General features: G+C 40.0%; 1 protein-coding gene across 1 annotated transcript; it reads right to left on the bottom strand.

The window, feature by feature from the left end:
• Window positions 1–320: 320 nt before the first annotated feature.
• Window positions 321–22,484, bottom strand: Smarce1 (SWI/SNF related, matrix associated, actin dependent regulator of chromatin, subfamily e, member 1). Its single transcript, XM_042673744.1, has 11 exons — window positions 22,421–22,484; window positions 20,221–20,272; window positions 20,000–20,043; window positions 16,480–16,584; window positions 11,481–11,561; window positions 10,221–10,352; window positions 9,737–9,908; window positions 6,510–6,682; window positions 3,159–3,260; window positions 2,309–2,519; window positions 321–593 (listed from the first exon to the last, which is right to left on the bottom strand). Exons 2-11 carry the CDS (start codon window positions 20,225–20,227, stop codon window positions 385–387), a joined length of 1,236 nt encoding a protein of 411 aa, XP_042529678.1. The 5' UTR covers window positions 20,228–20,272; window positions 22,421–22,484; the 3' UTR covers window positions 321–384.
• Window positions 22,485–23,435: the final 951 nt, after the last annotated feature.

The raw sequence follows: 23,435 nt of genomic DNA, 5'->3' as shown, positions 1-23,435 counted from the left end.
GCTAATGGGGCCTGGGAAGGTTTAAAGCTATGGCTTCGGTAAGCACCCAAGTGAGCTGTAGGAAGGCATTTGTAAGAACAGATTCTGCAGCATCAAAGGTAATTCTCTACAAAAGGTAGGTGTTTTCCCAATTAGTCTAGGTTCTGGGGCTTTCGGCAGTCAAATGCTAACAACAAGATCCACAGAGAAGAGAGCCATCTTCATAACACTGAGGGACGTGGGGGACTGGGCCATTAAGCTCACAACACCCGTGGTCCAAGTGCCTTTGGTGGTGTAACATGGACAAGAAAAAAAATTAATGCACAGACCACATAACACCATTAAAACCAAAAAACATTTTTTTCATTTAAAAAAGTATTTAGGACACATAAAACAAGGCAACATCTATTCCTTCTTCTCGTCCTCTGGTATGGGATCTGTGGGCGGCTCCTCCACTGTCGCACTGTTACTCTCGGAGCCAGTGTTGCTATCGCTGGTTCCTTCCTCGGCCATGCTGTCCACCCCCTCCTGCCCGCTCTCCTTGTCCTCAGGAGTGGATGTGCCTTCTTCACCATTCTGTTGGCTCTCCGTTGTTTCTTCGAGGCGTGTCTCCTCTGTAATCACACATTTGTCACTGTCAATTTCAAAACTAGCATTTATTCTAATGAAGCTAATGCCATAAAGCTGTTCTAATCGCCATGGCAGCCATAGGTATCTATTAAGCACCTGAAATAGGCCAGGACTGAGGAATTTTTAAGCATTTCAGGAATAATTGACAGTGAGAAAACATTCTCAGCTCTAAGGTTATGAGATCTAAATATACACCAAACACTTCTGATGAAAATTTAGATTTATAATAGAGATGTACTAAAGGAGTAAAATATATGCTAGGTTTCAAATACTATGAGAAAAGAACGTAAGAAAGTTATGAATTTAAAAATATTGGGCTGGGAAGGTGGCTCAGTGGTAGAACGCTTGCCTTGCATGCATGAGGCCCTGGGTTTGATTCCTCAGCACCACATAAGCAAAAAGAAAAATGCCAGAAGTGATGCTGTGGCTCAAGTGGTAGAATGCTAGCCTTGAGCTGAGTGACCGCGCCCAGGCCCAGAGTTCCAGCCCCAAGATTGGACCACCCCCCCCAAAAAAATATATATATTGATTCTATACTGAACTAGTACTTAACATAGACATACTATGTTAATACATTATTAAGATTACACAGGGTGTGGTGGAACATGCCCGCAGTTCCAATTACTCAAGAGGATTGCTTGAGCCCAGGAGATCAAGGCTAAGCCTACAACACAGTTGAGAGTGTCTCAAACAAAACATGAATTTTACTTGTTTTGCCTAACAATTTTCTTCAGCTATTTTTTTTTTAAATTAACCCAGACAGAATCTGAACAAAGGATCTACAGGTGGTGAGAATAAGACAGGCCCACAAATGGATGACAAAACAGAGGCACAGGACTGAGTGTTTAGTTACCACATAGTGAAGAACCATACCCTAATTCTCAAGCTTTAGCTCTAACCACAAAAATGTGCTCATGATCCAAATTTAAGACAAAAACATGTTTACAAAAACATAAAGAGGCTCTGATAATGAAACCTGAAAACCTGACTGTGTGAAATGTTAATTGGCTGCGGTTAAATTTTATAGAAACTCTGGGTAAAGATACCAATAATTCCATCAAATGCTTTCCAGGTTATATGAGCACAAAGTATGCCAATGTCCCTCCCACTTCTTGTAACAATGGTCCAGGAAACTCTGGTGGTGCAGCTGTAACTATTTTCAGCATAGTACTATTTGTAATGTGCCAGGCAGGTAAACTGTATGCCAGAAATTTACACACCGGTTTTTACACCCAGAGATACTTTTATTCAGAAGACTGTTACGTTTAGAAATAAGTTTTTCTAAGGTGGGGACAAGCAAAGGGCTAGACAATAAATATTTTAGACTTTGTGGGCCATCTTTGTTCCAACTCCTCAACACAGCCCTACACGACATATATTATATGTACATGATGTGTATAAACTAACAGGAATGGTTGTGTTTCAGTAAAACTTTACTTACAAAAGGAGGGTGGAGAGAGGATGGATTTGGCCTATTATGTTTTATTTTTACTAAATGTGTTTTAGAATATCAAAGACAATCTTGAGAACAATGAGCATTACCTATATAAATAATGTTCCGAACACAGATTAAAATACTCCATGTTAATGCTATGTCAAATTCAGTAAAGAGGCAAGAATATAATTCGTGAAAAGCATTTACAGGAGAATCAATAAAAGGCCCTCGAGTGACTTACGCCGCCCACCGCTGGCAGGTTACCTGTCTCCATTGGAATGCTCTCATCATCCTTCTTCTCCTCGGCTTTGCTGGCCGCTGGCTCTTCCTCAGGAGGCATGCCACCCTGACCACGCTCAGCCTGCTCTGCTGCTTCCTTCTCCCTCTCCTCCTGCCGTTTGCGGGCCTGCTCCTCTGCCTGGGCAATTTCAGCTGCAATCTTCTCCATATCCACTTCTACCTTCAGACCACACAACTGGTAGTCAGGAAAAACAAAACAAAACAAGAAAACTCAGAAACATTCTCATCATTTTGAAACACAGGAACTGTTTAAAAACTGGGTTTCCTTGCCCATCAAACAAGATACATACACTGCTTGGCGTGTGGTTCAAGTGGTAGAGCACCTGCCTAGCAAGTATAAGGCTCTATGTTCAAACCCCAGGATCACCAAAGGAAAAAAAAGTTCATAGAATCAAGTAGCTCTCTAGCAGCCAAGTACTATCAACTCCTATAGAGGGCTTCAAGGCAACACTGAGAGGACTGGATTATACATTCTCAGCATTAGGACACACAAAGTACAAACTGTGAACACCATTAAATGAAGATGTTTGATAAACATGTTCTAATACAGGAAAAACAATTCAAGACTATGTAGGAATTTAAATGAAAACACTGCGCGTTCTAGCATCAATAGGCATAGTACAGAGAAACACTAAGTAATGTTTCAGTTATTACTTTTTCCAGAAAATAGGAATGATACTATGAATCGAAGATGTAAAGATTATGTTGCGATGTTAGCCCTGTTTTAAAGGGCACAAAGCTTGGTAAGAACACTGTTTTGGAGGACAAGGAAACCATGGTAACAGGCATGTGATGAGGTTGGGTGGATGGATACCCTTTTCAGCTCATTATTAAAGGAGTCTGTGCTTTCCAGGAACTTCCTCTTCTTTTCCTGGTGTCGTTCCTCTATTTGAAGAAGCTCAGCTTCTAGTTTTCTCTGTAAAACAAGTGATCCAAGTTTTGTAACTACAGATTATCTGAAGCAGATGTCAAACAGAAACTATGACTCATTTTTTTAAACATATAGATTTATCAAATATTGCAGAATATTTATTTTCTTCACCAAATTTTTTGAAGTCTTCATATCCCCATTGAAAAATCTGGGATAAAATACACATTGGATTTTCCATCCTGACCGTTTTTCATAGTTTGGTGGCACTAAATACATTCATAATGCAGAATCACCATTACCATCACCCACGTCTGTAACTTTGTTCATTTTGCAAAATGATGCTCTACACCAATTAAATTCCCCATCTCCCTCTCCCCCTTCTGTCCCTGACAATCACTATTCTCTTTTTGTGTACAATTCTGACTACTTTAAGTACTTCATATATTTGTCTTTTCTTCACTGGAGTATCACACAGAATTGCAATATATTTCAGGATTCCCTTTATAAAAACTAGCATAGCTGGGTGCTGGTGGCTCATGCCTGTAATCCTAGCTCAGGAGGCTGAGATCTGAGGATTATGGTTCAAAGCCAGCCCAGGCAGGAAAGACTGTGAGACTCTTATCTTCAAGTAAACCACTAGAAAACTGAAAGTGGCGCTGTGGCTCAAGAGGTAGAGTGCTCGCCTTGAGCTGAAGAGTGCAGGGACAGAGCCGAGGCCCAGAGTTCAAGCCCCATGACTGACAAAAAAAAATTAGCATACTTTAGCTATACAAGGGGACTGTGACATTTCCAATCAATGCCCCCTCCCACTCTCTGATTCCCTTCACCCCTTCCTAATTTCAAGAAGTTTCGTTGTTTTATTTTTATACTTGCCAACAATCTATTTCACATTTCATTTTTAATGGTCTATACATTCATATAATATAACAAATAATATTCTGCATTGTTTGATAATTTAATACAAATACAGGTATGATTTAAAAATATATAAAATGCAACAGACGATGATTAAAGGATACCATTTCAGGCCTAAACAATTTCTTTGGCAAAAGTATTTTTCTTTCTTTTTTTTGTCAGTATTGGGGCTTGAACTCAGGGCCTAAGCTTCTTTCTTTTTTTTCTTCCCTCCCTGTTTATGTGATACTGAGGAATTGAACCCAGGGCTTCATGTATGCTAGGCAAGCACTCTACCATTAAGCCAGGGCCTAAGCTTCTTATGCTCAAGACTAGTGCTCTACCACTTGAGCCACTGCTCCATTCCTGGCTCTTTTGGTAGTTTAATGGAGAAAAGAGTCTCAGACTTTCAGGGCTGGGAAGGTGGCTCAGTGGTAGAGTGCTTGCCTCACATGCATGAGGCCCTAGGTTCGATTCCTCAGTACCACATAAGAAAAAGCTGGAAGTGGCACTGTGGCTCAAGTAGTAGTGCTAGCCTTGAGCTGAAGAGCTGAGGAACAGCGCCCAGGCCCAGAGTTCAAGCCCCACAACTGACTTAAGTGTCATACTTTCCTGCTGGGGCTGGCTTTGAACCATGATCCTCAGATCTCAGCTTCCTAAGGAGTGAGGATTACAGGCATGAGCCACCAGGGCCTGGCTTGCTCAGTTTTACTTTATTTATTTATTTTTAATTATGAAGTTAATTTCTTTTTGGACAATGTCATCCTTCCTTCATTCTCTCTGTTTTTCCCTCTCATTCCTGCCCACAAGTTGTACAGTTCAGCTGCATTTGTTCACCCTTTCTCCTTCCATTTCTGTGCCCATTTCTTCAGAGACATATATAAACCAACAACTAAAGACAAAAAGGAAAAAAAAAACAACCCAAAAACAAACCCCTTGCTTCCATTTCCTGAAATTCATCTTGATAAATATTACTTTATATGATCAGAGGCACAGAGGCCTTGCACCTTTGGGTTCCTCGCCTAAGAATTATCCTACTTTGGCTTCACTGTGAAGCCTAGAGTCATGTATAATTTATCAGTCCTGTATAATTATTATCATATCCCATATCTAGCTTTTGTATATAAGAGAATATGCCACATCCATCCATCATTGGTTATAGGGCTTAAATTCAGGGTGCTGTCCCTAAGCGTTTTCTTTCTTTCTTTTCTTTTTTTGTTGGTTGTAGGGCTTGACTCTGGCGTGGGTGCTGTTCCTCAGCTCTTCAGCTCAAGATGAGTACTCTACCACCAGAGCCACAGTGCTACTTCCGGTTTTCTGGTGGTCAATTGGAGATAAGAGTCTCATGGAGATAAGAGCCTGGACTGACTCTGAACCATGATCTTCAGATCTCAGCCTCCTGAGTAACTAGGATTATAGGCATGAGCCACTGGCACTTGGCCCCTGAGCTTTTCCCACTCAAGTCTAGTGCTTTACCACTTTGAGCCACAGTTCTACTTCTGGTTATCTGGTGGTTAATTGGAGATAAGAGTCTCATGGGCTTTCCCTCCCCAATCTGGCTTTAAACTGTGATCCTCAGATATCAGCCTTCTGAGTAGCTAGGATTAGAGGTGTAAGCCACCGGCACCTGGATTGGCTCAGCTTTTTTGTTCATGGCTGGTGATCTACCATTTGATCTATACTTACAGTTCTGGCTTTTTGCTGGCTAATTGGAAATAAAGAATTTTTCAGATTTGTGTGCCCAGATTGGCTTCTAATTCAGATTCTCAAATCCTAGCTTCTCAAGTGGCTCACAGGTATGAGCCACTTGTGCCTGCCGATATAAAGTACTTTCTAAAGCAAGGCTGACAGGGTGCCTCAAATCCTTTAAGTTCACATGTATTTCTTAGCAGATACATTTTCTAATACAAGTTTAGTTACAGCTTTTTCTTTTAAAGTATTATGTACATAAGTTTATTTACCTAAATGAAAGTGTTATTAAGATACATCTTGAAGTATAGAGCCCAAATCCGGTAGGTATTAACATCATTGGCTTGTCTTTGTGAAAACGCTATACAAAAGCTTTTACCAAATTAGTAGTTAACACTCTGTTTCAGCAACAGAATCTGTATAATATGACATTAAAAGAAGAAAAGCCATTGCTATTTATACTTCTATGAACACCTAATTTTATATATAACATGAACTTCATTTTGAAGTACAAGTACAGGTAACAAGCTTTTTAATGCTAAACTTATTAAACCTCTGGAATGGTTTACTCCAATTGACCTCCTTCCCAAATCAAGAACAGGTGAGTCTAAACTACATATTTCACAATTATACTTATGTATAGTATAAGACATGTCATCTGAGAATTGTGGTCTAAGCCCATTTATCATAACTAATGTTTTGAACCCTTACCTGATGTACCATTAAGGACTGGACCTGTCGCTTGAGCACCTGCATTCTGGCTGTTGTGACAACTGATCGAACATCTGGCACCACGCTCTCACTGAGGATCTCACTGATGAGGCGGTGGTTCCTCTGGAAACGGGCAGTGGCTGTATGCTTCATTGAAAAGCCATCGTCATAATCTGGGATGAAGGAGAGGTTTTGGAAATCAGGTCCTTTGTAGCCACAAGAAAGTGAACTCACTGGCCAGCACCAGGGAAGTATGGGACAGACACGTGGAAGGAACCAGAGGACAGAATGTGCTCACTGGCCTAAGAACTGGCTTCACAATGTGGTTAAGTGACATGGGGGTCTGAGGCCTGGCTGAAAGAAAAAGAGCTCTATCCATGTCTCTGGTGGCCTCACCTGAGCACAGGAACTGAAATTCTGCTGGATATTTTACTATCCTTCTGGTAGTGAGCTAAGTCATAATAACTGATAAACATATAATCTGGGCAGTATCTTTGCCACAGTAGCTATCTAAAATTAATACAAATGTTATTAACTTATTGCAGCAGAGAAACATCCTCTGTAGTGATATCCAGTGGCCCAGACAACATTTACATTTCATTGGATTAAAAAACCGTGAAGGTAGGCTGGGATGTAGCTTAGTGGCAAAGCACTTGTCTAGCAAGTGCAATGTCCGGAATTCAATGCTCAAAGAAAGAAAAGATAAAAAAACAAAACAAAGAACAGTAAAAAAACAAACTCAAAAAACCCCATGAAGTCCTGAAGTAACTATGTAGAAAAAAAAAAAACTTGATTCCAAACATACTTTTAACAATTGTTAGTTTACACAGAACATCCACAAGCTGAGGTCATCATGCAGTGGTGTTACCAAGTTCAGACATGTACAGAATGGATCTGACTTATATGTTTATTTAAAATAATCATATAGCACTCTTTTCTTCATCTCAGCTTTGGTTCTATGTTTTTTCACATACCTGGTAACAAATTGTATTGGTAGCTACTTAAGTTTTTTTTTTTTTTGTCGTGGGACTTGAACTCTGGGCCTGGGCACTGTCTCTTAGCTCTTCCAGCTCAAGGCTAGCGCTCTACCACTTGAGACATAGGGCCACTTCCGGTTTTCTGGTGGTTTATTGGAGATGAGTCTCACACTTTCCTGCCGGGGATGGCTTTGAACCGAGAACTCAGCCCCCTGAATAGCTAGGATTACAGGTGTGAGCCACCAGTGCCTGGCTAGTTTTTTTCTTTTGGATCCGGTTGTGGGGCCTGAACTCTGGGCCTGGGCACTGTCCCTCAGCTCTTCAGCTCAAGGCTAGTGCTCTACCACTTGAGCCACAGCGCCACTTCCGGCTTTTTTCTTTTTGCTTATGTGGTGCTGAGGAATCGAACCCAGGGCCTCATGCATGCAAGGTAAGTGCTCTACCACTGAGCCACCTTCCCAGCCTCCCCTCCTTTTAAAATTAACTTATTAAAAAAAAAAGATTTCTCTTATCCATTAGGACAGTTTGTTTCTGAACCACCTAATTGTCTTATTTTGTGTCTCACAGGAGTGGGGGAGCATATGCTGTAGAGGCTTGCATTGTTCTGTAGGTGATGGTCTCTAAAGTGTCATTTTAAAAAGCCTTCATGTTCCCTATGTGATAGTGGTGCTTCCTTGTAATCCTAGCTATTTGGGAGGCTGAATCAGGAGGATCACAGTTCAAGGCTGGTCTGGGTGTATACATGAGATCCTTTCTCAGCCAATAGTTGAGCAAGGTGGTGTATGCTTGTCATCTCAGCTATGACAAGAAATGTAAAATAGGCAGATTGTGATCCAGGTATACACCCAGGCAAAAAGCAAGACTCTATCTCAAAATAACCAGTGCAAAAAGGGGCTAGGAGAATGGCTCAGTTGCAGAACACCTGTCTATTAAGCTTGAGGTCTTGAATTCAAATCCTAGTACTGCCAAAAAAGAACTTCACTATCTTAGGTGAAGATTTGTCTAGTGGACCTAGTCATAGTCTATGGTAAGGAAGTCAGCAGCTGCTGCCCGTATGCTGGTGGCTTTTGTTTCTTGGTTTTATGTACATTTCTATTTCACAAGTCCTCCAAGAGGATAAAGTTCAAAGTCTAAAGTTGCTCTTTTACTAGCATTATGTGATACTTTACGGGTTGATTTAAAAACCTTTCTTTAACTTTGAAACACAACAGAAGGTTTGAGGCTGTTTCTGAGTGAATCTATTCAGTCCTTATCAAGTTCATGCTATGACTGCCTTTCACTTAAGGAAATCTTTACTTTCTGCTTATGGTGTCTATGTTAAGTATACAGACCCTCACCTTCCCAATTATCTGTAGAGTTGACTTTCTATTTTTTAGTCCCGCATGGTTTTCCTTCCATTAACATTTCATTTGAGTAAGTACAGTCTGCCTATGTTAATCTCTGCAGCACTGCTAAGCCTGCTTAACTCTCAATATTATTTCCATCCCATATTCTGTTATCTGTATCATTACACTCTGTATTTATAAGAATATCTGGCACTATTCCAGGACAGTCCTTCAAAAACTCATCTTTGTTTTTTTTCTTTTGTAGTACAATCATCTATGTCTTCAGTAGTACGTCCTGATATTACTGTTTCCTCCTCCATTGGCATTTTTACATTTATTAAGAACTTGCAACTCTGTTGTTGCTACTTTAAAAATCGGATCCTAAATAATTTTCTTGCTGTTTTGTGACTAACAGCTAGAACTTCCAATGTTCTCCACTTTGTGGCAGCACACAGAGGTGATATCAATGTTTGTGCACAGTGTGTGTACATGATGCCTGCCTCTGGGCACCTTGCAGCTCCAGAGCCTGACCTGCCTACCGAGGACCAGGAAAGCAACCTGCACATTTGAATGAGGAAGCTGGCAGAAGCTTTCAGGATGTTCTAACCTTCTCCTCTAAGAATCTTAAATTCAGTAAATTTAACCAATGAGAAAACTAGATATAACTAGAAGACAATTGTAAAAACAGTTGAGGGAAAATCCCAATTGTGACTTAAATACCACACAGTCTAAGTTCAAAGATTTTGATAAGGTTTTTTTTTTAATAAACTATTTTCTTCACTAAAAGGAGTAAAAGAGTCACAAAAATCTTACTCAAAATAACTAAGATGCTAAAATAACACTTAAATTATGCCCTTCCATTTAAGAAATAAATATTCTAACTCAGAGAAACTATAAAGAAAATCCTATTCTCTTTGCTCCTCACCATCTGGGTCTTCAGCAGGTTGAATGCTCATGTAAGGTTCCCCTTTCTCCATGCGAGACTGTCTCTGTCGACTTTCTTCTTCTAATGCAGCTTCTGCACGGCTTTTTGCATTGATGTAGGCAAGGTATGCAGGGGAATTGTGATAGGCCTTCATAGATTCATTGTACTCTATCTGAAAGCCAAAAGATTTCCAACTTTATAATGAACAGTGTGCAAGTTACAGGGTATACCTGTAACATTTCATTTGAATATCAAGGAACTGATATAAAGCAGGATGCCATCATAGTGGTTAATATCTCCTTTTTATGGACAGGGACTCTGAGGTCTAGAGAAACCAAGTGACCAGACCCAGGCAGATAGAGCCTCAATCCTCAAAAAAAAAAAGCTGAGCCACCTCAGCTTTCTGATCAAGTTTTATGTTCCCTCTATTCACAATAAGCCAAGGATGGTGCACTTTACCCCATGTCCATCCCAAGTCTCTTACCTTTTCTGCTTCGTATTCGTTTAAATATTCTTGTTTCTCTTCATCAGTGAGATCTCGCCACATGCCACCAATAATCTTGCCAATCTCCCACAACTTTAGGTCGGGGTTGGAAGCTTTTACTTGGTCCCAGACCTTTAAAAAAGAAAGTAGTTGAAATCTCAATATTAATGCTTAAGCATGTACTTACTTAAAAATAGTACTCAATGTAGAAACATTTAATAAACATAAACAAAAGAGAGGGCAGCATCAAACTCCTATGTTCTCTTTAGCCTTTTTCAACAATTATTCATAGGTGGCTCATCTCCCTCTTTATCTGAAGGATTATTTTGAGGCAAATCTCAGACTTCATGTCACTACACATGAACATTTCAATTTGATAAGCCAAGAACATCTCCAATCATTGGAGATATTTACGATGAGTTAACTCAATAACCTAGTCTTTATCTCTAAAAATTTATGTGAATTTAGAAGGAAAATAATTATCTGTATAATACAATGAAAATATATACATTAAGTATGAACAACTTCTTAAAAATTTCAAAGTATGATGAAAATGCTCCTCTGTTTAATGAGTAGATTCAGTTCAAGAGTTATATAGGTTCATCACCAAAAACCTGGAAAATTTAAAGAAGCATAAAGGAAATAAAAGTCAGCCTACACTTACTATTTTTGGCACTAACCATTGTTTACCAGTTTTTCCTTCTCAAACTTACATAAAAATATTATGTGGTTGCTTTTTTTTTTGGGGGGGGGGGGGAACAGTATTAGAATTTGAACTTTGTACTTTGCTAGGCTGGAATGATACTGAACCATATTCTAGCCCACTATTATTTTTATTTTACTTAATAATTAAAATTTGTGGTGCTAGGGATGGATCCAAGGCTTCTCACAGGCTAGGTAAATACTACTGAGCTATACTCCCAGTATCTTATTTTATGAAAGATATTAACATATACAGTCTTGTATTCCCTTTTTCTACTTAACATTTTTTTCTCATACCATTCAGTATTATCCAAAAGACATTACTTTGATGGCTATAGGACATTATGCATATGAACAGTTTATTTAGTCATGCTCCTCTCACTGTATCTTAGTGGTGGAATTTTAAAATCAGAATGAACTTTTTATAAAGTTGTCTTTTATTCTCCCCCTGGAAGCTCAGAGAAAGCAGCTAAAGCAGCTAAGCCTATCTAAAATTGCACATAAGGATGAAGGGCAGAGGTGGCTGTCCTCCTTCCCTCCCCATTTCCAGGTACCTACCTTTCTGCTGTACCTCATGTAGGGCATCAGCGGCTTATCTGGTGGCTTTGGGGGTTTTGGAATTGTAATACCAGAGGATGCCTACAAAAGAGGTAAATACATTCATTATTCAATTATAAGAAGTTCACCGGTAACCTGAAAAGAGAGTCCCTTAAAAAGTTCTAATGCGCCTTTCTTCTACTCGTCCATGGATACAAGATTCTTTTATTTTCTCCACGGAAAATAGCTAGCACTGCAAATTCAGAAATGTTCATATGAAAAGAAAAAATTACTTTAAACATAGAACTTTGAACGTTTTACTTAGCAATTTACTGCGACTGCCTTGACAACCTGGCTGCAAGAACAAATAAAGTATTACGTAATAATCCAGACACTGAAAATACGTGGTTATATATCAAACATCTCACACTGAGGACATTACATGGCACCTTTTTGTTTCACTCAACTGCCATTACACAAACAGTCAACACTTGATTATCTGCAGCAGGATCTGAATGCTGGCACTTACCATACTCACACTGCCTACAGGGGCCTTGAATCTATTGGTATTAGGCCAGGAATGCACACCCTCAGACACACCAGAAAACAACTACCTCTTTGGTTAAAAAGCAACCAAATAAGAATATTGGACATAGCTAGAAGGCAAGACAAAAAGTAAAAGAAAGGAAACAAAAAGGCATTTCCTTTAGCACTAGAGTTTTCACTTTTCTTAAGGGTGTATGCCTGTTATCTATTGTTGCTTTTTTTTTTTCTTTCTACTTTTGTGGTTTGGGGATCAAACCCAGAGTCTCAGTAGAACTACTTCTAGTGGTTTCTTATGAGCTACTAAACTCTCACTTTTCATTGTTTTCAAGTCCTAATCATAGTATAGAAGAAAACAAGTTTCCCAGGAACAAAGCCCTGGCAGATATGGAGCCAGCTTATGCTGTTTCCTGAGTCTTACATTAAAAAGCTTAAATTCATTAAAACTTTTTTTTTTTTGGGTCTAGAAAAGGCATAAGAGGAAGAGGGAGAATGGGACGTATAAGAAAAAGGATATAAAAAGAAGTAGAGGAGACACTGAAAAATATTTTTCAAAAAAATAAAAGAAGCAAGTGGGAGACAGAAAAAAATGAACAAGACAGCCATGTGATGAGTTTCTTCTGTACACTAAGACCTAGCAAGAGACACCAGGCAACTTCTGTTGGGTCCCCACATAAAGCTGCCACTCCACAACTGTTGTTTTCCAACATTTTTGTCTCCTCTTTACATTACTGCATTTAAGTAATGATCTCAGAATAAGAAAAATCATGGCCCAATCACATTTTCCAAATCCTGGGAAAAACCTAATAATGACTTTCCCCATCAGGCCAGGAGAAAAAGCATTGGCTTTATTCTACCAAAATATGCAGCTGAATGGCAAATCCTTGATTTCAGGGATAGGCCTCATTTTTCATTCAAGGGCCCCGGGAATGTCTGCACCCTTTCCACTGTATTAAGACATGCTGCTTCTTTCTATACCAGGTTCTCCCTCCTTCTCTTACATACTTTAAAGTAACTCTACTTACTCCTTTATAGGATCATTAAGAGCATTATACCCAAGGCAGTCCTTGCTTCAACTATTCTTACCACATCTCATGTGGGTTGCCCACACAGACTGACTCTGGTTTTAGCCATTGGGCAATGGAGTGATAGAGGGGTAGAATGAGGGACAGAAACTGCCAACAGTGGTGTTACCTAAGAGCAGCCAGTAAGGGATATAGATAGGGACTAGGGTTTGCAGGAGTTAACTTCTAAGGAGAAGGAACATCCTACAAGGCTAACCTCTATCATGGATTCATACCTGAAGTTATTAGAAAGCAAACATCCTGTAGAACAGGAACTGGGTTACAAGTAACAATGGAATTGTGCCCATAATTGAAGGTGGCAGGCCACTGGTTGGCCGTTTTTAAAGAAATCTGAAGAAGAAAAGCATTCTAACATGTGTGTTTTTAAGCTGTATGAATTAAAACACTTTTACAAACAAGGTATACCCATATGTGTTTTCAAAGACTCATAATTTATAACACTAATAGATTTGCTTATTTTCCATTTTTTCTCCCAGAGAAAGGCACACAAATCATCTGCATAGGGAGGTCCTATTTCATTTACAAATACAAAAACAAATCTCCTAAATTCCATTAAAATAAAGTGAAATTCCAGTATGCATTTAGGCTCCTGAAGAAGGAAGTATCTCCAACTTCACATCTCTCACTATACTATCTTAAACATTTCTTTACCCTCGAAGACCAAACCAGTCCAAAAGCAAAAACTCAAAGTTTGAACGTTACGTTAGCCCTTTCTCCTAAAAAAGTCATAATGAAAACACCCAACCATTGCCTTGTGGGGCTGTCATCCTCTGAGGTACAAGAAAACTACAGTTGGCTTTTACTAACTGGCAGTGTTGTGAGTTTTGGAGTGGTCCAATTTCCTTTTTTTTTTTGTTTTTGGTGCCAGTCCTGGGGCTTGAAATCAGGGCCTGGGCACTGTCTCTGAGCTTCTTTTGCTCAAGGCTAGCACTCTACCACTTGAGCCACAGCGTCACTTCTGGCTTTTTCTGTTTATGTAGTAGTGGGGAATGGAACCCAGGTTTTCATGCATGCTAAGCAAGCACTCTACCACTAAGCCACATTCTCAGCCCCCAATTTCCATTTTTGATATGGTTCTTGCCTTGTTGATCAAGAAACCTACCTCTAGCACCAACTCTCCAATTTGCAACAAAGTGGGGGAAAACAAGTAATTCCACTGGTTAGAACTGTGCTTACCTAATAGTCATGTACAAAGAACTCCATGGACAAAATTCGTAATTTTGTGTGCCGTGGCCACTGTTTTTTTTTTTTTTTTGGCAGTTTCTGAAGTCCTAGCTGCATCTCTGGTAAGGTCTTAAGGGTTTTCTACTGGGGAAAGAATTTTACTAAAGCAGGGAAGTAGGTTTGTCTCAATCAGTTTCCATACCTATATTTAAGAAAGTGTGAATATGAAGGAAGAACTACACTCAAAGCTATCCTAAGCACCCCCAAAGGCCTCAACTTGCTATCTAAGTGTCCTACTCTTTGGAAAGTACCCTTCAAACTCTTCAGTACTTCATAGACTTGGCCTGTCAGATCAATAACTAAGGCAATTTGCAGACCCTAACTCCCAATTGGTAGCAACCCTCAATGTAGTATAAATTGGGGTTAGGGTCATCTAAAAAACCCACATTTATGATGGTTAAAATCAGAGCTGTTAAGTCCTAACACAGCTAAATTAGATATATAGAAGTTTGAAACCTCCACATAGTTGAGGCTCTTCACTCGGCTATTTGATTACACTTGGGTTTGATGTTAAAAGGACAAAAAAAATACATGAAAACAACCACAAAGAACCAAAACACCAAATTTCCCAGGCACAACAATTCTGCTGTATTAATGTACCCTGAAGCTAGTGCCAAGTATAAATACTAGATTCTTAATGTTCCCCAGGGAGGGAAGGGGAAAAATGAGTGACTGACCCATGACCCAGGCCCAGAGACAAGGAGCGTATTTTTCTTTTCCTAGTTAGGGCTCCATGAGTAATCTTACTTTATCAACACCCCAAAATAAGAACAAAACACACATAAAACAAGAACTAATTATTCTGGCATCACAGTTTCTATTCCTATTCCATTATTAATATAGATAATCAAGAGCTGACTGTACAGAGCTACTAAATGCAATAATTTTCTTATTTACTGCCTGTGAATAAATTTCTGTGTTAATGTAAATGATCCAAAATTGGTTCTTCTCATTTAAAATATTCTTTCTTGTCTGAAAACCTTGCCACTCAGTACACTATGAAACACCACATTTAGGCCAGGGGAAAACATGTATTGATGCACATAAAAACCATATGCATTATGAAATGCATACATAAACACACTATCAGAACTCTTTCTGGATACCATGAAATATGCATGGCACATAAACTTGGTATGTGTATGAAGTACAAATTATGCAGAAACAATGAAAAATTCAGACATACAAAAACTATCAAGCTAAGCAATGTGCTTACCAAGATAGACACACAATTTGGTAGTTACGAATTTTCAGTTTGCAGCTTGACTACAGGGTGAGAGGGTTTTCTGAAGTTACATTAATTGAATAAGCTTAATATGTATGAATAGACCAAAATGAAAACCAGGTATTAAAAAGGTTATAGCCTTCCTGGGTTGTATATATTCTTACCAACACCACATTTCAGAGTATGTAAGGTATTTGACTTTTGGATTTACTTTACCTAAACTTCTTGAATGGAGTTTAAGAGAAAATTTTGAGGTATCTCATCCAATTCTGATTATCTTAAGTTGATTACTTAAATCAAACATCCTAAATTTTAGAACTCCTATCCCTGATACTATGGGTTAGAAACTGACTTCTAGTTATAATTATCTGATACCTGAATTAATTTCATTCAACTTTTATTCTGTAATTCTTAGAGGAGAAAGTCTTTTTCTCTTTTCAACTGGAGAGAAATGAGCCTGTTAGACAGTCAATTAAATCCAAAAGACAAATAACTATGTGTAGCAATTTGGACTGGCAGGTCAGTCAAAAGCTTTCAAACCCTGAAAAGCCAGGTTTGAAAGCCTCACATGTATAAATCACCTGAGTTCTGAGACCAATGCCATTTACCTTAGAAAAAGGAAAGATACTTTTCATAACAAAAAGAGTATTTTAACCATAAAATTCTCAATTTGTTAATATAGCATAAGCATCAAGTGCCCAAGGTTTGATTCCTACTGAATACCAAACAGAATTTTTCTTTCATATACATATCCAGATCACACTATTTTATTTTTTAGTGTCAGATTATACAATGAATGTTTAAAATAATTGAAAAGCCTGGTTAATTTTTTTTTCATTTTCTTTTCAATGGCTGTGCTTATAATTCAAAAGGACCTAACTCTGGAGGCATTTCTGGTCAATTCCAGTTGTTTGCCGGAGGCTGTAATAGTTGATTCTCCTACCGTGACCCGGCTGTTGGTGCCCGGGTTCCCTCCCAGCCTGTAGTTGTTGTAGGCGAGATGACTGTATGGATTGTATCCCACAAACCCTGGTGTGCTGGGCATTTGCTGATGGAAACAAATGAGACAAAAACACGAATGAGAAATGAGCTCAAACGAGGAAAACACAGAAATGAAAAATGATCTGCATATGGCATGCAAAAGCAACCTGAATTTCAACAAGCAATGATGTGTTGTAATTTACTTTTACTTTCACCGGGAAACCAATGTTGCAAGTGTTCTCCCACCCCTTTTTTTGGCAAGGACTGGGGGAGGGGGGGTCTGTTTGTGAGTGTGAATGTGTGTGGTTTGTTTTTGAGGAAAGCAATATACTGAAGTATCTCAAACATTCAGGATTACTTTATGGGCAATAGTATGATATAATAACTTAGCAATATGTGATGCCTGAGCTTGAAGTGTGATAAGCTGGAGGTTTGAAAACACTACATGCAAAACAAAACATGATTTATTTGACAGTTATGTAGATGTCACCAAAGTGTTTATCTTCTAAGAACAAATAAAACCAAGAAATGGATCTCCTTTCCAAAGACAGCTTTAAATACTTTCATGTAAGAAATGAGACTCAGGAAGCCAGGAGTTGTCAATAGAAAAGAATGTATATTGGACTCAATGGATGTCACATGCATGATCTCAAAACAGACTTGTAAGAAATGCATGGATTTCATTCTGGGGTACTATCTGATCTTTCCAACTCAGTTATTCTTTTTTTTTTTTTTTTTTGTGCTGTCACTAGGGATTGAACTCAGGGCCTGGGCACTGTCCTTTAGCTTTTTCCACTGAAGGCTAGTGTTCTACTACTTGAGCCACAGCCCCACTTTGGGCTTTTTGGTGGTTAGCTGGAAATAAAGAGTCTCAAAGACTTTCCTGCTTAGGATGTCTTTGAACCATGATGCTTACTTAGATCTCAGCTAGGATTACAGGTGTAAGCCACTGGTGCTTGGCTTCTGGTTATTCTTATATAGGCTTTCTCTTCCATCTCTTCTTTGACCCATCTATCATAGGTCAACCACAACCAATTTCTGCAACTAATCTTAGTAGGAACTATTTTTCTCATCAACAGACTTGACCTTTCCTTTTTTTCTTCCATCTAGTTTCCTTTCAAAACACAACTATTCACTGCAGCAATAGAGTTTTTGTCTTTTGTGAATTATGTGTAGATGTAATCACACATGAGCTCTTATGGAACAGTGAGTGGCCTTGTGGTTGATACAATGACATCTTATGTTCATGAAGATCATGGTATAATGCATAAAATAATGTAGCAAAGAGAGACCAAATGTAGAGTATTTTACCTCAATCATAACAAGTGACAGTAATTTCATTTTTACATGCAAATAATAGTACTGATTCCATCTTATATAATATAATGCACATTAACACATTCCAACTAGGCTTTAGCTGTCATACAATAAGCACAATATTCTAAAACATGCTGCTGTACATATCTTTAGTGTCCAAAGACATTCAAGCAGGCAGCACACTTGATACTTTTTAGGAGAAAAGAGAACAATCAAATTGATCAATTAATTTCTAGCCTACAGAGTTAGAGAAGACGCAAGTTAAGCATATTTAGGTAGGCAAAGCACAGATGAAGTATCAAGGCATAAAAGAAGTGTCTATCATGTGGAGTGGTGGTGGTAGAGGGGGGTGGTGATGGTGGTGGTAGGAGTAATGGAATTAAAAAATAAAAGAATAATCAATGTACTTTCCATTCTGTTGAAGGATCTTATTCTTATTTTCTGATTTATTTTGTATGTCAATAAGAAATTATGATGGCACAGAAATATAACTTAAAAAGGCAAAAAATCTTTTTATGTATGAAATCTAAAGGGCATACTTGTTTTTGAAATGTTTTAATCTCAAAAATATCAAGCTTGTCCTTGAGATCTTATATACTGTTGGAGGCAGTTTTTATAGTAAAATGATACTGCCAAAGGTTGCATAACCATTCACTACTCAACAGAATCACTGTCCAATTTATGAGGCAAAAGTGTAGGAAAAATTAGGGAACTAAAAGAAATTAAAACACTAGAACTATCCCATTTCCAAAGATGAAATACATGGTTACATCTCTGAGGTCAGACTCTCAGCTGTTCCAACTTTATGCAGATGGCCATGAATATAATGCCATGGAGATGGTAGTAAGAAATACTTTGATCTAAGAAAGAAAACAAACCACGCACAAGTTTTGAGGTCTTCTGGAATCAACTTTAGAGACTGTGTATATGATATGAACTGAGAAAGAATGATACGGTATCTCTTTTTTAAAAGTACTTAAATTATTGATAATTGTAACTAAAGCATACATCTGAGGGTTAGTAAACAGATTAGATTTCTAGTGGAGAAAACAAAATTACACAAGGAAATCATTAGTGGTTAAAAAAAATAGACTAGTTTGAAATTGAGGTTGTAGGGGATATGGAAGGAAGTACTAACAACTAGTAAAGAACTAAATGTGAGGCAGGCATGGTGGTGAATGCCTGTAATCCCAGCACGTGGGAGGCTGAGACAGGTAGATCCCAAGTTTGAGGCCAGCCTGGGCTACATGCCAAGACCCTGTCTCAAAAAAAAAAAAAAGAAAAAAAAAAAAAAGTGGGGTGGGGAAGAGAGGGAGAATATGGTCATGTTAACACTATTTTGTTTAAAAAATAGTAATAAGGAAGCCAATTTATCAAGTCCTGAACAGTTACTATTAAATCTGTAGTATGGTTTGGATCATTATTTTACATGCTGATCAAGCTGGGCCAGAGTTAACTGGGTGAAAAAAACTAGTTCACATCAATTACTTAAAATACTTTGAAACAGATCAATTTTGAAAGCAATAAAATGTAATTTACAGAATGAAATAAAACCTAATAGTAACATATGACCCATAGATAATAAATCATTACTTGAACAGCTTGAAAATAAAGATTTACTATGAGGCATAATTATTAGAAGCTTGTTTAATATAAAAATTTTATATATAGACAAGATTTTTTTCATTATTATTATTTTTTTCTTGTGGTACTGAGGATCAAATCCAGGGCCTTTATATACTAGACAAGAAGTCTGCCACTGAATACTTCCCCATACTCAGACAAGAAAAGAGAAAAATGTAACCAGTTGAAGGTTAGGTTTAAACAAATAAAATGTCAGTAAAAGCACTCATTGAATATCAACTTAAAAGACTCCTAATAGTGAAGATTAACAAAAGAGAAGTGTTAAACTGGTTAATTCTCATTGAGGAAAAAACCAAACAGAGCATAGGATGTTGGAATTTCATAATTTTTTTTTCTTTTTAAAATGTTGGGGTTGGTTCAAGGTAAGCTGTAAAGAGTTATTTTATTTAGTAGGAAGTGTTTTTTAGCTGAATTTTTCATCCTGTGGCTGTGATGATTGAGTGACTGTCACTGGAAGACATCTGGGTTTTTGTATCAAGGCCAGACTTGGCTATTACATTAACAAGAAAATTAAAACTTACTGTTGCAGGAGCTGGGGTGGGAGGTGGGGCATAAGATGGTCTTTCTGTTTGAAAGAAAATAAATAACTTCTTGTAAACAACTGAGATATAATACTATGCAACAAAACTACCAATGGTCCTGTTTTGAAGAAAAAAATTTTTGAGAGTATTTTGGAATTCCCATTTGCTAGGGCATTAGTCTCTTATTAACATAGATGATAAATATAAAAATTGAAACTTACTTGACATTTTGGAAGATTAAGTTCTCAGTTCCTTAAGAATGAATCTGAGACACTAAAATAAAAAAAAAGAAAAAAAAGGAAAAAAAAAAGAGAATCAAAACTCAGCAAGCATAAGAGAATGTTTTCCTAAAGAATAGGGTAGTTTAATTGGTATTTCTGAGCAAAATTACTTCACTTTTAATTGCTAGTAATCAAGCCTTTTGAATATTTTAACTAGTTCTTTTAGGTCATTAGGTTGATCAGAATTAAATGACTAAAATAAATTACTGGGACATTTAGAGTAATATGAGAAATGTACTGCTAGATTTTTGCTTATGATACCGAGCCACGTCTTATATGGAAAACATTTTGCAGATGCCATGTAAACGTTTACTCAGACTGATAAAAAAAATAATGACAATAGAATGTGATGTATTATCAGGGTGATCCCAACAAGGCCTTGCAGATACTGACAACTCCCTGATCAACAGCTCTCCCTTGCTTTTTGAAGTAACAACCTCTATATGAATACAGCAGCATTTTACTCCTGGCACAATAATGAATTTCACATCCTCCATATTGGTCAAATAGCTTAAAACTGTTGGGAGTTAAATTTGGAGAGTCTACATGAGAACTCTTATTCCTCCTCTTCCTCAATGGCACTTTCTTGATAAATTATCTGGGCAGAATTTTCTTCCATTTGTATTCATACCTATAATAGATTTTGTGTTGCTAGGAAATGGGGCTCATCTAATTTATTCCTAGCTCGATTCTTAATAAATTTTATCTGAATATTACCAGCTCACAATATGAACACACACCCTTGAGCTTGTTCCTTATATCAATATACATCACAAATGCTAAGGGGGTAAAGTATTAAGGAGACAGATATTCATTTTTAGAAGGCAAACTTCTGTGAGTACTGCAGTATTTCCATCAATGTTTTGTAAAGCAAGCATTTTTTGGGGGTGGAGAGGGGGTGGGGAGCAGATCTATGGTTTGAACTCAGGGCCTGAGCACTGTCCCTGGGCGATTTAGCTCAAGGCTAGCACTCTAAACACTTGAGCCACAGCTCCACTTTCAGCTGTGTGTGTGTGTGTGTGTGCCTAATTGGAGATTTTCCTGCCCAGGCTGGCATTGAACTGCGATCCTCAGATCTCAGCTAGGATTACTGGTGTGTGCCACCAATGCCTGGGTGTATTTTGCATTTCAAGGAAACTCCTTGGAATATCAGAATAAGAGTCCAGGTATGCAGATAGCTTATTTTGTTCAATGGTCCAACCTGGATCTCTCTTTCTTTAAGCAACAGACAGAAAGCTTAAGACTCCCTTTAAGTCTTATTCCTTACACACATTAAGGGAGCTGTCATATCCAATAGGCCTTGCTGTAGGGAGCCCTTAACAGAAACTGCCACAGCACCCTGTACATTGCATTTCACTGGTTTAACTCTTTCAGATGACTGCTCGCCTTTGCTGGAATCGAAATCCTTAAGGGTGGGTCTGTGCATTTATTTATCCACCTTGGATCCATCCCTCGAGGCTGGCCCAGAACAGATTCTCACTATGCATTAGTTGAATAATTACCTTATAAGGGGAGAGGCTTATTATACGACCTCGGCTCACCAGTCACAACGACCCTACGAGATTACATTCCGCTCTCCCCCTTTTACAGATGATAAAACGGAGTCTCAGGGCGTGGAAGTTTAAACTCGCCAGCGAGTGCCAGTTGATGGGTTTCAAAGCCCAGGTCACACTTGTCTCAGAGAGTTTCCGCTCCTCACTCCCAAGTCCACGTCGTGAGTCCCCCCCCCCGCCCCCCAGATCACTGCCTGAACCAAAATGGGGAAGGGGGAGAACCACCTTTCCGGGGAGGGATAATGACCCCCAGCAAGGCTTTGCTGGCGCCACGGGCTGCTTCTGAAGCCATTTCCTTAGCGTCTGTCACGGAGGGTGCACTTTCCTGACAAGTGCCCCCAAGGTGCAGTGCTGGGACCGGGGAGGGGTGCACAGGTGCTGCGACCAGTGCTGGAGGTGGGGGGAGGGCGTCGCGTCCCGGCTGGGGCTTCCTCGCGCTACTAGGCCTCACCGAGGCCCGATGGACCCCCAGCTCCGGCCCCAGCGGCCACGCCTGGAGACGCAGCGGGAACTCGAGGTTCCGGCCGACGGGGACAGCACAGCTCGCCACCCTCCCGACCGGGTCGGGCCCATTTGGAGACACTCACCCGCGGGCCGAGAAGGCGGCCGCAGCTCCGGCTCCGCTTCCCTTTGTCCCGCGCTCGCCCCGCCCCTGCCGCGCGCCTGCGCTTCCGCGGCCGCACTTTCCACACGCCGCGGGAAGGCCTTCCGGGCTCTCCGCACGCCTCTTCTGAGAGGAAATAACGCTTCTGGGGAGGGACGCGGTGGCGGGTCTTTTATTTTTATTTTTTACATTAATTTTAGGTCTCAGAGTTTTCTCCAAACGTCCCGACTCGGGGACGCTTTCCGAAGCCGGACGCCGATTCGTCACGACGAGGTTCCGAGCAGGCCCGGCGGCGGACTGGGTCGGAGCTGGCGGCGCGGGGCGGGGGAGGGGAGGTGGCGGCGCGGGGCGGGGGAGGGGAGGTGGCGGGGGAGGGGAGGTGGCGGGGGAGGGGAGGCGGGGGAGGGGAGGTGGCGGGGGGTGGGTGGGGAGAGGAGGTGTCCGGGCCGACTGTGGGGAGGCGGTGGGGGCGACGCGGGGGACGCTGGGGTTGCGGCGGGAGGGACCCCGACGGCCCGCGGAGCGGACGGGGCGGGGGGGGGGGGCGCCCCGAGTGGCTTCTTCCTCACTGCGCTGAGAGATGCCCAGCCCGTGGCAGGGCCAGGTTGCAGGCCGCTCGCACGGTCAGGTTCCCCCCCCACCCCCCCAATGCCCATGCGTCTGCTTCCCCCTCTCCAAGGCCAAGGTGCTGTCCAAGGGGATCTGGTCCTAACTCACTTTGAATTCCCTCTCTATACGGGTCCCTTCCCTGGAGGAGCATTTCCTTCCAGATCCCTCCCGTTGCTTTGCGATGCCCTCCTAGAACTTGCTTCACCCATCCTTCCTTTGGGCTGATGTGGCTCTCTGGTAATAACCACTAAGAAGAGTGACCAAGATACTCTTTTGGGATCTCCAGGGTCTTAGGGAGGTTTGGAGAGCAGAGGTTCGGACGTGTGCACCGATCAGCTTCATATCACCATAATTAGATGTTGAGTAAGTGCCTGTTGAGGCAAGGTTTC

This window comes from Dipodomys spectabilis, unplaced genomic scaffold (assembly GCF_019054845.1).
Source record: "Dipodomys spectabilis isolate Male_0828 unplaced genomic scaffold, ASM1905484v1 ptg000018l, whole genome shotgun sequence".
In the NCBI taxonomy this organism is placed as follows: Eukaryota; Metazoa; Chordata; class Mammalia; order Rodentia; family Heteromyidae; genus Dipodomys; species Dipodomys spectabilis.
This window is presented reverse-complemented; position numbering and strand designations above follow the sequence as displayed.